This window comes from Leucopleurus acutus (assembly GCF_964270905.1).
Source record: "Leucopleurus acutus genome assembly, chromosome: 2".
In the NCBI taxonomy this organism is placed as follows: domain Eukaryota; kingdom Metazoa; phylum Chordata; class Mammalia; order Artiodactyla; family Delphinidae; genus Leucopleurus; species Leucopleurus acutus.
Genome location: NC_139143.1, coordinates 191,336,707 through 191,350,516, shown reverse-complemented (window position 1 = coordinate 191,350,516; position 13,810 = coordinate 191,336,707). Strand labels below are relative to the sequence as shown.

General features: G+C 65.3%; 1 protein-coding gene across 1 annotated transcript in view; it reads left to right on the top strand.

Annotated features, from left to right (window-relative positions):
* Nucleotides 1–10,603, top strand: part of TP73 (tumor protein p73) — a gene marked incomplete at both ends in the record, with an annotated part of 46,352 nt that extends 35,749 nt beyond the window's left edge. Inside the window, 10 exons of the mRNA XM_082856926.1 lie at nt 3,398–3,584; nt 3,924–4,039; nt 5,576–5,685; nt 5,994–6,136; nt 6,488–6,576; nt 7,386–7,507; nt 7,926–8,074; nt 8,338–8,476; nt 8,827–8,920; nt 10,265–10,603. Of these exons, the coding sequence (XP_082713052.1) occupies nt 3,398–3,584; nt 3,924–4,039; nt 5,576–5,685; nt 5,994–6,136; nt 6,488–6,576; nt 7,386–7,507; nt 7,926–8,074; nt 8,338–8,476; nt 8,827–8,920; nt 10,265–10,603 (1,488 nt within the window). The remainder of the gene's footprint in view (nt 1–3,397; nt 3,585–3,923; nt 4,040–5,575; nt 5,686–5,993; nt 6,137–6,487; nt 6,577–7,385; nt 7,508–7,925; nt 8,075–8,337; nt 8,477–8,826; nt 8,921–10,264) is intronic.
* Between the last annotated feature and the right edge of the window lie 3,207 nt (nt 10,604–13,810).

The following is a 13,810-nucleotide window of genomic DNA, read 5'->3' as shown; positions in this document are numbered from 1 at the left end:
GAGGCAGGAGGGAGGGAAGGAGAGGCAGGAGGGAGGGAGGGCGAGAAGAAGCATCGCTGCGTGACCTTTTTTACAAAACAGATGAGGACCCAGGCGCCCTCCTCCTCCCTGCCCCGTGCCCGGGGCGGCCAGAGGCCCCGGAGCTCTGGGAGGACAGGAAGGATCTAGGGGAGGGGGTGGGGGGCTCCTTCATTCCCTCCAGGTCCCACCCTGCCCCCAACCCCAGGTTTGGCTATCCAGGCCTACCCCCTCCCCCTCCCAGGCTTCCTTCCTGCCCTGCAGCCCAGCGGCCGCAGGTGTCACCACCTGATGCTACCAGGGTGGGGAGGCCTCAGGCACCCCTCCCTGACGCTGCCCGACTTGGGCCAGGCTGGGCGTCCGTGGGTCCAGCCCCTGCTGTGGGGCTGGGGCCTGACCGGGTGTGTGCCCAAGGGCAGCGTGAACAGCCGGCTGAGGGCAGTACTGGGCTGGGGACACTACTAGGGGAGCGGGCCACCCAAGCCCGTCGGGGGCCTTGCCAGGGCGCAGAGGGAGGGGGCTCCTCTGTCCACGCTCATCGCCAGCCAGCCGGGGTGAGGCACCCCAGGCAGCTCCGCGCTCCCAGCCGAGCCGGCTTCCGGCTTTCGGCTTTCGGCTTTCGGAGGGGCGGTCAGGCGGCCGCTGCCCTCGGTACCAGGGACAGCTCCCAGCAGCTCCTCCCAGGGGCGGGGCGTCCACAGCTCCGGAGGAAGTGGCCAGTGGGTCTGGGGCAGGCAGGCCAGAGGGAAAGGCTGCGCTGGTGGGGGCGGGGGCTCTGAAGCCACGTGGCGGCGATCAGGGAGCCTGGGGAGGGGGCTGCAGCTTTGCACCTCCCAAGACTGCACCTGGAGCCTGGCTCCATCCATTCCCTCCTTGGGGCTGACTGCGGTGGTTGGTCGACGTTGGAGAGGGGACTGCGGGGCCAGCATGCCCTTGGGGGCCCGTTCGGCTCCATCCGTCCCTAACCACAGCCTTGGACTTGAACCCACTGCCCCTGCTCACACCGGAGGCCAGGAGCCACCTCACCTGGAGATGAGGAAGCACAGGAACACGTGCGGGCGCATCCACAGTGGGCAAGGTTCAGGGGTGTTACGTGTAGCAGCACATCACAGGCCAGCGATCAAGACGCGGGGAGGTGTCCAGTGGTTTCAGGCATCCCAGCTATCAAACCCAGAGCCCAAACTGCAGCACAGTGGCCAGGCCTCCGACGCCTCTCCCCTTGCTGACCACCCCCCAGCCCGGGCCAGCTCTCTGTGGGTCCTCTGCACGCCCCCCCCCCAGCCCTGGTCACCTCATTCGCTGGACCCTCTGCAGGCAGGTGGGACACCTGCAGGGGAAGAAACACCCTTTGGAATCCACCAACGCTGCAGGCGGCCCCGGTGAGGCCGCGTGGCATTCAGGCGTGAGCCTCCTATGTCTAGCTTCTTCTGGGGGCTGGGGGGCTCTGTCCACTTTCCTTGGTGAGCTGAGGGGCTGGCGACCACGAGGCGCTCAACAAAGGCTTGCCGCGTGGACGGCTCTCGGGATCCCAGCCTCTCCCTCCACGCTGCTTGCGTTCAGGTCCCTGGAGTCCAGCTAAGGCCCGCCATTCCCTGGGGGTCCCTCCGCTTCCAGGCAGTCCCCCAAGTAGGCCCCTGGAGCTCCTCCATGCCACTCACCAGGCAGTTTCCTCTGGAAACTAACTGCACACTTGCCTCAGGTCAGGGACGGGTCCTGAAGCCTCACACATGGTGGACGAGAGAGCTGGGCACTAAACTGGCAACTGGTGTTTGCTTTGGGCTGGGCTGCTGCTGCCCTGGGCACGGCCCTCAGGACAGGACTCAGCTCAGGATAAGCTTAGCTCATCTCCCAGACTGGTGCTTCGGGGAGTGAAGGGGCAGCATCTATACTTGTGGGGACCCAGGAGGTCAGCGGTCACCTCCCTGGGAAGCAGGACTGCCCCCCCGTGTGGCCCCAAGCCCACTGAGGGCCCACCTACACCCATGGGGGGTGTCCCTTCCTGCCGAAGCGGGGTCGCAGGCACAGGTGGATGGGGTACCCGGGAGGCGACAAGCCCTGTGGGCATCCAATTCCCTTCCACGATAGGGGCCTAAGGGGGCTCGCCCTGAAGTCACCGCTGAGGGAGTTGGACAGGGTCCCAATCCCCCAGGACACCACTAGGGAGACCCCAGCTTGGGCTTGTCCCCGAGCCCCCTCAGACCCCACCCCAGGTCAGCATTTCCAGCTGGGTTTCAGCTCATCAGAGGAAGGACATCTTGCACTGCTCAGGGCCAAGGGCTCCGAGGCTCCGAGGGTCCATTGTGTCCCTTGGTGGCCAGAGGGTCAGGGTGTCAGGCCCCAGCTTCCTCAGCAAAGGTGGGATCAGACCTGCTCGTCCTCTGGTCTGCAGCAACCCTGTCTCCAGCCCCAATTTCCCTGACGGCCATGGTGGGATGCGATGGGGGGCTCTCCAGGACCCTGTGGCTGGAGGAACTCTGAGTCCCCGGGGGCTTGTGGGGGGCCCAGGGCTGTGGCATGACAGGAAGCATCCTGGGACTCTGAGACCCTGATGTTCCCCACTGTCCCTGGGGATGGGGCCATGAGGAGCCCTGATGGATCCCCCCAGCCAGCTTGGAAACGAGTGGGCACCCCTGTTTCCAAGGGACCCTTCCATCAAGGGGCACTTTGAACTCGTGAGAGCCGGCCTGGGTCCTCGGGTGGGCCACCTGGACCTCTGGGCGCTCGCCCTGGAGGCCCCTTCAGGTGGCCCAGGAGTCATCTGATCCTCCCTGGGTCAAGGTCTTGGGCTGGGGGTCCTGGGGCTTCAAGGTCAAAGACCCCCACCCGCAGTGGCCAGAAGTAAGCCAAAGGGCTGGCCCCTCAGAGGATGGTCCAGGGAGTCCCTGTGCACGTTTCCTCTGTACAGAGGGCAGAAAACCTAACTCGAGGCTTTTAGAACCCCAGACATGAGGCTGTACCCTCCCCCCTTCAAACTACTGCAGTCTCGGGGCTTAAGGTTCACAGGCTTGATGCACTGGACCTGGCTCCCCGCCCCCGTCCCAGCCCTGCTCGCCAGCAGCTCCTTCTCACCATCCTGGCCTTTACTGTCCTCATCCATAAAATGGACCTAATGGTACCTACTTCTCCAGCCAGTGAGATCCAGGTGGATAAGCATCTCAGCCTGGCTGCACAGGGCACTCAGAGCAGCTGCTCTCACCGAGCCCACACCAGCCAGACACTGATGGGTGGGTGCCGGGGAGAGGCTCTTTGAGGGAAGGAAGCCCAGAGGTGTTCAGCTGAGGGTCAGGCATGCGGTGGCCGGGACTCCTGGTGGGGGACACAGCAGGCGAGGGTGTGGAGTTGGGACGGCCAGCCTCACCCCGGTCCCCACCCCCTGCAGTATTCTCCTCTGCTAAAGAAGCTTTACTGCCAAATCGCCAAGACGTGCCCCATCCAGATCAAGGTGTCCACCCCGCCACCTCCGGGCACTGTCATCCGCGCCATGCCCATCTACAAGAAGGCGGAGCACGTGACCGAGGTCGTGAAGCGCTGCCCCAACCACGAGCTTGGGCGGGACTTCAACGAAGGTGAGTGTCCCGCCCCACCCACTCCTGCGCCCAGCAGCCGGCGCCCCAGCCAGGAAGGAGAGGGCTGGCCCAGGGCCTCCTTCCTGGCGGCGGCAGGTCCCATGCGAGGGGCTGACAGGTGGGCATGTCAGTTCCGTGTCCTGCCAGCTCTGCTTGGGGCCTTGGGTGCCGGTGCCCGCAGGTGAGCGGGGAGCAGGGCTGCTGGGCCAAGTGCCCCGGATGCATGAGGGCTGCCGGCGGGTCTGAGTCCCACTGGGAGGCCCGAGTCCCCTGCGATGCGCCCGGCACAGGGACGCAGACCCCGGCTGGCACCTCTGAAGCGGCGTCCCCTCTCAGCAGGACAGTCTGCCCCCGCCAGCCACCTCATCCGCGTGGAGGGCAACAACCTTTCGCAGTACGTGGACGACCCCGTCACCGGCAGGCAGAGCGTCATGGTGCCCTACGAGCCCCCGCAGGTAGGGGGCAGGGCTTCGGGGCAGAGACCCCTCGGGTCACTTCCCAAGTGTCCCCGAGCTGTGCAGATCCTCCCCCGACCTCATGTCCATCCCTCCCTTGCCTGTGGGTGGGGCTCTGACCACCTACTCTGCCTAGCTGCGGGCGGGGGTGCGGGGGGTCCCCTCCGGCCCTCTCTAGGCATCCACATCCCTTGCTTTACAGTAGAGGGTGGGACTGCTGACTCTTGGGCCTCAGCCCGGCCCTGCGTCCCCTCTTCCTGCCTGTCTGTTTCCCACGGCCCGGCCTGGGCTCTGGGGGATGGAGGGGCTGAGGTCAGGAGGAGTTAGCCCGGGTAGAGCTGGGGGGCCGCGGGGAGAGGAGAGACCTGCGGTCGGGGGCACAGCACTGCAGGGCCCGGAGGTGCGGGGGAGGCTGTGGGGGATTGTTGCAAGAGGTGGGCGGGGGCGGAGAGACCCTGGGGGTCTGACTTTGACCTGAAGGCAGCAGAAGGTTCTGGGGCTCATGTGCGAGCCGGACTGGGGTAAAAAGCTGGGGTGGAGAGAAGTCGGGGTGGCACCAACCAGTGACGGTGGGATGGGGCTGCCAGGATGGCAGGTGGAGACCGAGTCCCAGCAGTGCGCCTTGTGGGCCATGCTTCCCAGGGTGGGCGGGTGATGGCGAGCCCTCACCTTTCCTCTGCCTGGGTCTGAGTCGCCCGTGCCCCCTGCCCAGAATTGTACCCAGTCCTCCAGGCACCCCTCTTCCAGACCCCATCACTGTACCTGGTCCCTCAGGACCCCCTGTGGTTCCCTAGGAACAGCCCTTACATTGGCGGGGCCCGGGGAGGGCTTACCACCCTGCCTTCCCTCCCCGGAGCCTCACTGGCACCTCCAGGACCAGGAAAGCAGGTCTCTCCCGCCCCCTGGTGGCTGCCACGTGCCAGCAGTTTTGTGAAAGGCCAGGTTTCCTAAGCCATCATCCTGACCCAGAGAGACCGTGACAACTGCCCATTTTGTGGTACTGGGATGCCCACTGGTCAAGAGTCCCGGGTTCACATCTCACTGTCTCCACAAACTCCCTGGAACAAGTGTGTGTGCTGGGAGCTCACTCGGACGACTCTGGTCCCTCCCTCTGCCAGAGCTGTGCCATGCACCCCACTGCCCAGAAGAGCCCACAGTTTGCGAAACACACGCCTGTGCCCACAGAGGCCTGTGCATGTGCCTGCCCACACTCAGCCTCCGGCGCCAGCCCCCAGCCTGTGCCGGGGAGGTGGTTGGGGCAGCCAGAGCAAGGCTCTCTTGGTTCCAGAGCCAGCACAGCACATGGTACTCAGTGTACTTGCTGTGTGGCTGGCTGGCTAGGTAGGTGGATGGGTGGGTGCGGGATGGATGGTGGATGGGTGGATAGACAGCAGAGGACCACAGGACAGGGCCCAGCTCCCCCTTGCCTACCCAGAGATGCGAGGGGCAGGTGCCTGGAAGCCCAGGAGCCCCCAGCCCTGTGGACTGGGACCCACGTGCTGACAGCACAGCTTCTCCCTGACCCTCCTGTGGCAGGTGGGGACAGAGTTCACCACCATCCTGTACAACTTCATGTGCAACAGCAGCTGTGTCGGGGGCATGAACCGGCGGCCTATCCTCATCATCATTACCCTGGAGACGCGGGAGTGAGTCTGCCGGACGCGGGGGTCGGGGGGGGGCGTCGGGACAGGGACTTGGGCCCGTGCTTCTGGGGCGCTTGCTGGAGAGACAGGGAGGCCATGAGCAAGGGGAGGTGCAGGCCCTGCAGGCCACGTGCTGGGAAGGGCTGCTGGGGCAGGAGCTGCCTCGGGAGGGACGCAGGGCACCTGGCGTCCCAGAGCAGCTGGGCACTCAGCCCTGAGCCCTCGGCCCATGAAGGCCGGTCCTGTGGGGTCCGAGGTGGGTGGGGACGGTGGGCCCCAAGGCTCACGGTCCCGGCTGTGCCCCTGGACAGCGGACAGGTGCTGGGCCGCCGGTCCTTCGAGGGCCGCATCTGTGCCTGTCCTGGCCGAGACCGCAAGGCGGATGAAGACCACTTCCGCGAACAGCAGGCCCTGAACGAGAGCGCTGCCAGGAGCGGGGCTGCCAGCAAGCGCGGTGAGCAGGGCCGGGCCGGGGGTGCGGGGCTGGAGGGCCACCCTGGAACGTCAGAGCCAGGCCACCCTAGGACGCAGCTGGACCTGTCTCGGGGCTCGGGGGAAACGCACGAGCCTGTGTCCGGGGGACAGAGCCAGCCCCGCCTACGTGGCCGCCCCCGGTGCCCTCTGTCCAGTGTGGGTGGCCGCCCGGGTTTGCTCATCCGAGTGTGTGACCGGTCTCCGGGCCTGTCCACAAGGGGCACCTTGGGGAGGTCGGCTCACGCCGGGGGGCGGGGCCGGCTTGGCTAACCTGCGTGTGGCCCCTCCTCCCTGCCTGCTCACAAAGCTGCCCCACCCCGCCCCCTGCCAGCCTTCAAGCAGAGCCCCCCTGCTCTCCCTGCCCTGAGCGCCAACGGGAAGAAGAAGCGGCACGGGGACGAGGAGACCTACTACATCCACGTGAGCGCGCCACGCCTGCGGCCCCCAGGCTGGGGCAGCGGGGAGTGGGGGGTCCTGGGGCCCCCAGGGTGGCAGGTGCAGCCTGGCACATCCGAGAGCTGAGACCCCGAGCTCTGCAGGCTGCAGGGCCTAGAAGGGAGAACCAGCTCTCAGAGAGAGAGAGCTGGCCTGACGCAGCTCCCAGCGCAGGAGTGTCGCTGTAGATACAATGGTACAGCGTGTGGGGCAGCGCAGGTCTCCCCACCGCCGGGTAGGGCACGTGCCAGGAATCCCACGCTCCCACAGCCTGGCAGGCCCCAGCCACATCACCAAAGTGAGTTTACAGCCTGTGGCGTGATGCGGCCATTCCAGCTCGGATAAAACCCCACCTGCTCTGCTAGGACTGGTATCCTAGCAGATACCAGTGAGCTTGGTATCTGTGAGTGAGGTGACGTGAGCTTATCATTTTTTGAGTCTTTCAAGAATGAGTTCCAAAAAAACAAAGGAATGAGTTCCTTGTTCTAAAAGCCCCGTATTTGTCCAGCGCCCCCGCATCCCAGCACCCCAAGCGTGCTGAGCTGTGGAAAGGGGAAGGTGGGCAGCGAGGCACAGTCTCAAGGGTAGGAAGGGGTGGGCGTGGTTTGTGCAGACAGGAGACCCACCCACCAGACTCCCCCAGACCTGCTTCCTGGGAGAGGAAAGTAGGGTTGGGGGACTCCCGGCCCGTGGGGGACTGGGGAGCCCCGAGAAAGGAGAGACGCTTTGCCGCGCGGGGGGGCTGGGCGGTGCCCACATGCACCTGGGCAGAGGGTCCACCTCTCCGTGCTCAGGTGCGGGGCCGGGAGAACTTTGAAATCCTGATGAAGGTCAAGGAGAGCCTGGAGTTGATGGAGCTGGTGCCCCAGCAGCTGGTCGAGTCCTACCGGCAGCAGCAGCAGCTCCTGCAGAGGCCGTGAGTGCAGCCCCTCCCGCCCCCAGGCTGCCCGTCCTGCCCAGCTGCCCGGGGGAGAAGGATGGGGCAGGGCGACCCAGCAGGGACGTTGCCAGCAGCACCAGGCCGCGCTTGGCGTCTCATCCCCCGGGAGGCCTTCCCTGAACTGCGGCGTCTCAGCCCACATGTCTCCCGAGTGAAGGCAAGGGGCGGCGGTGGGAGGGACGCCGACCCACCAAGAGCAGGGCCGGTTCCAGGGGCCCCCACCCCCTCCCACCCATCGCCCGGGTCCTGCCTGCCAGCGGGCCCGTGGCCGAGTGTGGCCACCGTCCGGCAGGGAGGCTGGGCGCAGAGGCGGGCGCTCTGACACCTCAGCACAGCAGGGGGGCTTTACATGTGGAGGTGCTTCTTACAGACCCCAGCTGTCCCTTCCAAGCAGGGGCCACCTGCAGCCTCCGTCCTACGGGCCCGTCCTCTCGCCCGTGAGCAAAGCGCACGGGGCTATCAACAAGCTGCCCTCTGTCAACCAGCTGGTGGGCCAGCCTCCCCTGCACGGCTCGGCGGCCGCGCCCAGCCTGGGGCCCATGGGTGAGTGGCGCGGGCAGCGTGGCCGGGACGGGCGGGGAGGCCCAGCGGGCGGCCGGGCTCCAGACTCCCCAGCTCGGGACCACGCGGGGCTCTCGACGGCTGCTCCCTCCAGCAGCTCCCGCCCAGGAACAGGAGGCCCGGCCACGGACGGTCTCCCCGTCCACTCCCGCTCTTGGGGAGGGCCGAGCGTTACGAGCCTCCCCCGCACAGCCTGGGACGCCCGGCCCGGCCCCCTCTGACCGTCCCACCTGCCTCCCACCCAGGCCCCGGGATACTCAACAACCACGGCCACGCCCTGCCAGCCAACGGTGAGATAAACGGCGGCCCCAGCTCCCAGTCCATGGTCTCGGGGTCCCACTGTACCCCGCCACCCCCCTACCACGCCGACCCCAGCCTGGTCAGGTACGTGGGCCGCTGCCGGCCGCTGCCACTAACCCACTAACCTCAGCCCTGGTGGCTCCTGGTCGCCTGGCCCCCAGCTGCTGCCCCTCGCAGCCTGTGCTCTAACGCGCTGCCGTCTTGAGAACAGACAGGGGCAGAGGGATGTCGGGAGTGAGCATCCAGCAGGTGCTCGGAGGGAGAGCGAAAAAGCCAGGGGTTCCTGGAGGCTGTGCCCCGGTGAGCGCGTCCCCGACACCGCGGCCACCGGTGGCCAGGGGCGACCTGTGGGGTGGCCAGTTCCCACCCAGACGGGCCGCACAGCCAGGTTCTTAGAAGTTAATGCTGCTTTATTTCCCCAATTCTCTCTGCAGTTTTTTAACAGGCTTGGGGTGTCCAAACTGCATCGAGTATTTCACCTCCCAGGGGTTACAGAACATTTACCACCTGCAGAACCTAACGATAGAGGTAACGGCCCCGGCAGGGCAGGTGCAGGGAGCCCACCCCCAGACCAGCGCAGGGCCCTGTCTGCGGGGCAGGGAGCTTTCTCCCCTTGCTGGGGCAGTCCCTCTGTGTCCTGTCCTCCCCGTGTAAGGGAGGGCTGGAGAATTTGGAAAACCTTCCCACTGGCAGCCCGATCTATGTGCTGACATCCGGCTCCATGCGGCTGGACGGGACTCGCCGGGGCCCCTCATTTGGACTTGAGTCTTGTCTCCTGTGACCCGGCTGCCTTTGATTTGGGGGACTGGCTGTCTCCAAGGCACGAAGAAGTGCAGAAGGCGAAGGCCGGAAGGGTTCTGGGGCTGGTCTAGTTCAGTGCCATTTACACAGGGAGAAGCTGAGGCCCAAACTGCTTGCCGTGCACGCACAGCAACTGAATGTCTGGTCCGGGATGTGCGGGGTACAAGTGCCCCACCCTCGGCATCCTGACCCCTGACCTCACAGCCAGGGCTTGTCTTTAGGTTAAACAAGAGTCCCAGCAACGAGCACTCGTAGCCTGGTGTTGCCTTGAGTGTAATGACTGTTAGCCAGAGCCCGGGAGACACAGCTGTCGGCCGGATCCTGGGGGGCTCCAGCTCAGCGGGCTGGAGTCTCCGCAGCCCCTGCTCTGCAGCCGGCTCCGGGTCAGAGGCCCGTCCAGGCTTGTGCCCAGCCAAGGCCACAGGGCAGAGATGCGGGTTTGCCAGAGGGAGCTGGGGCCAGTGGCCCAGAGGGCTGCCTTGCTGTGTGTCCACTAACGCCCTCCCTAGGGCACACCCCCCCCTTGTTCCAGGCAGCTAACCCCTACTGGGCTAGCTCAGTGCATGTTAACCCTGCCTCACCAGCAGATGCTGTGCCTGGCCGGGCGGGGTGGGGAGGGAGCGGGCGACAGGAGCCTGAGAATCTGCTCTGCGCTTGGGGGGGGCCCCGCCCGCCCTCTAGGTTCCCGCGTGCGTGCGGGGAGAGGGGAGCTCCATCTGTCACTCTGACTGCTCAGGGCCCAGGAGTGGCCTCAGCACCGCCCCCCCTCCCCCCGTCCCCACACGTCACTTCTTAGCTCTCCTGCCACCTGTCTGGGGCAGAATTCAGTGCGGCCAGACCACCAGGCACAGGGCAGGCCCAGCACTGCCCCTCCTCCGACCGCACTATCTGCTTCCCCCACACCGTCCAGTGCCCGGACAGGTGGCCCTTGGGGTGTGGGTTCCTTGCCTCCCTCCTGGTGGTCCCACGATGGCTGTGCGGGGGCAGGCTAAGCCCCTGGCGGGAGGGGGAGAGGGCAGAGCCTGCGGCCGAGCCCTCTGACGGGGGCGGCCGTGTGCGCTATGCTTGCAGGACCTGGGGGCCCTGAAAATCCCGGACCAGCACCGAATGACCATCTGGAGGGGCCTCCAGGACCTGAAGCAGAGCCACGACTATGGCGCGCAGCAGCTGATCCGCTCCAGCAGCAACGCGGCCACCATCGCCATCGGGGGCTCGGGGGAGCTGCAGCGGCAGCGGGTCATGGAGGCCGTGCACTTCCGCGTGCGCCACACCATCACCATCCCCAACCGCGGGGGCCCGGCTGGGGGTGCGGGGCCCGATGAGTGGGCCGACTTCGGCTTCGACCTCCCGGACTGCAAGTCCCGCAAACAGTCCATCAAAGAGGAGTTCACGGAGAGCGAGGCCAACTGAGGTGGGGCCGGCACATCCAGGGCCCCCCTGACCCGGTGCTAGCGACCCAGAGAGCAGAGAGGCCTGGGAGCCGCGCTGGATGTCTGCTTCCTTTTTGTCACCAACTGCCTTGGGAGGCAGGACCTCTGGGCTGTGCCGGGAAAGGGACTTGGGCAGGGGGATGCCCCTGAGGAGGGGCTCCCGGAGCTGCGCTGAGGGTGCGCGCCCAGGACCCATCCTCCAGGGGTCCGGGGGGCCTCCCCCTCCCTGCCTTGCCTTCCTGGGGGCTCTGCTGACCGACTGCCAAAAAGTATTTTTCGATGCCTCTGGCTCTGGGTAGCAACACGGCTCGGTGCTTGTACCTAAACACTCCTGTTCTCGGGTCAAGTTTCCAGACTACATCTCTGCCTGAGGCTGTCCCTCTGCTGGTCTTGAGGGTCAGTCTGCCCTTGCACCCCTGACCGCTGGTGCAAAGCCTACTGCAGCCACCTCCCACTTCCTGCCCCAAACAAAAACCAGAGTTTCACTGGAATCGGGGAGGCGAGGAAACTCCTGGTCGGCGGCCTCCAGACAGCACCCGTGCCAACACCGCTGGCTGCAGCCCGTCTCTCCAGTGGCCCTCTTAGCATAGACACGGACGGCAGGCTCCCCAGACCACTGGAAAGTGTCAATATTTGATAAAATGATGCCCTTTTCTACATGGTGGGTGAGCCTTTTTTTTAATTAACTTTTGTTCTTAACATTCACGTTGGGTCAGCCTAGCGGGATGCCTGTCTTCCCAGGCCTGTGTAAACAAGATGGGCTAAGAAAGCCGAGGGGCAAACCAGGCAGGGTGCACACCAGGCAGGGGTAGGTCACTTGCTTTCGCGTGCGGGATGGGAGGCAGGCATAGGAGGGCAGAGCCCACCACCTGCAGCCGTGGCCCCACTCTGCTCCCTGGGAGGCCGGCTCTGTGCGGGAGAGGCCCTCCTGTCCTCGTGGGGACAGCACTGAGGCAGGTGGAGGGGGTTCAGGCCTTTACGGGACACCCCAAGGAGTCAGCGGGCTGGGGGGGGACAGCGTCAGCACCCTAGCTGCTGGGGACATTTCCATCTGCAAGAAGCCTTCTGAGCTGCTGTAGCCAGAGAACTTCAGGGCCGGAAACAAGACCACAGAGGGTGGTGGGAGAGGGGATGAAGCAACCCCCTTTATTTAAAAACGCATTTGTGCAAAGGCAGGTGCCTGTGTCCAGGGTAGCACCCCCTCCCCCCACCATGCGCTCCCTGGGGACCCCCTTGGGGGCGGAAGGGGGTGTCCTCAGCGCCCAGGAGGCCCCGCCTGCAGCCAGGCCTGAGAGCCACAGGGAACAGACCAACCGCCCCCTGGGGGGGGGCGGGCTCAGCTCCTGGGGGCCTGCAGTCGCCTGGCAACCCGGACACATGCCCTGGCGGCGCCTGACCGGCCGTTGCGGCGTCCCGTTTCCTCTTGACACCCTCACAAGGCCGCCCGACAAGGAAAGTGAAGCACAGAGGGCTGGCTCTGAGCCCTGGGTCACAGCCGCTGCCGTGGTGTCCGGCTCTTGCTCCAGTGGCACACGCTGGGCCCCCAAGTCGTGCCCCATTGGGAGCTGCAGGCCCTTCCCCCAGCTCCCCTGGGGCCCACGAACCTGACGGAGGAGCAGCTGAGTGCCTGGGGCTCCCGGGACTGTCCTCAGGCTCATCCTGTCGGCTGGTGGGGAGGCCACGGGGGCCCCAGGGTGCTCCCGAAGTCCGGGGGCTGCGACGTGCAGGCACGGGCCGGGCGTACCCCCAACCCGGAGGGAGGGGAGACGCATCCTCCCAGAGGGCCCAGCACAGGCTCCCCGCCCCTTCGGCCCACGTGATGAGCCCCCGCGGCTCCTGGGCCTTTGCTCCCGGAGCTGACGGTGGAGCGGCCGTGAGAACTGAGCCGGTGGGGACTTCCTCGTGGTTGCAGGAACACGCAGAGCGACAGGAGGAAAGACGGACTGCACGAAACTCAAAAGATCACGAGAAGATAAACCTGTGAAGAGGCAGGAGGCAAGCGGCCGGGAGAGGGCTGGGCTGGGCCTCATGGACGCCGGCCGGGCTGAGCACAGCTGCCCGGTCCCAACCGGCTCCTCCCGGCTGCTGGGGGCGGTCACCCCGCCCAGGTTTGGGTGGCTTCTTCAGTGGCCCTGGTCCCCAACATGCAGGGACCAAGAACGCGGTGTCGCTGTCCCCTTGGACATGCCAGCCTTGCAGACACAAACACCTGCTTCTGTTTCACCGGTTAAAGTGCTTTAACGCTTTAAGGTTTAAAAAAACACCCACCCTGTCGTTAACGTCGGGCGATGCTTCTTCAGGCGGTACTGATGGATCTATCCCAACAATATTATTACCTTCTCTTGGGAATGTAACCTTGGGAAAATGTGGTATTTTTTTAGCTGTGTTTTGGTGGGAATTTTTGGTTTTGTAACATAATAAAGCACATGTTCCGATGACTGACACTTATGACTGAATCAGATACAAAGACGAGCGCACACATGACACAAACACACCCCAACACACACACCCAGCGGGCGCCCCATCTGGGTTTGTCCCGTGTTTTCGGTGAGTGTGATGCACCCCCAGGCACCATCCTCCCCTGCGCCTCAGAGCCGTGTGCCTCGCGGGGACTTGAGTCCAAGGACAGCCTGAGGACCGACACCCGGTTCTGTCTGAGCGCCGCCAGCTAAGCTCACGGGACTGGCTGCGGCCCAGCCACCTCAGGCCTCCTAAGAGCAGGGGCCGGGTCCGACTTTAGGAAGTCTTCGGGACTTCCCTGTAGACAGTCCTCCAGCTGTTTCGAGTTGAAGTTCATGTTCCTCTGCAAAACTCAGGAGCTCGGTTCAGCCCAGCTCAGGCTCCAGGGCACCGGACGTCATTCCGTCCCTCCAGGCCTGAGGTTTCTGGATGTCAGACCTGTGAATAAGGGACTGGGGACTTGGTACAGCAAAAGGAGGGCTCTCAAAACCCGTTCAACCTCGAGGTAGGCCAGGGTCTTTCTAGACGTGGGGCTGAAACCTAGCAAGGCAAGGCGAGATGGAGCCCCGCCCACCTCCCTGGCCCCAGTTTCCTGGGTGGGGCTCTGGGTGCCCCCTTCTCCCCGCACCTCTCAGCCCCTTCCCCAGAGCCGACAACCTCATGTGACAGTGAGCTGTCCCCGCCCCACTGCGGTGACAGGAATCCGCATCACTGACGCCAGCACCTC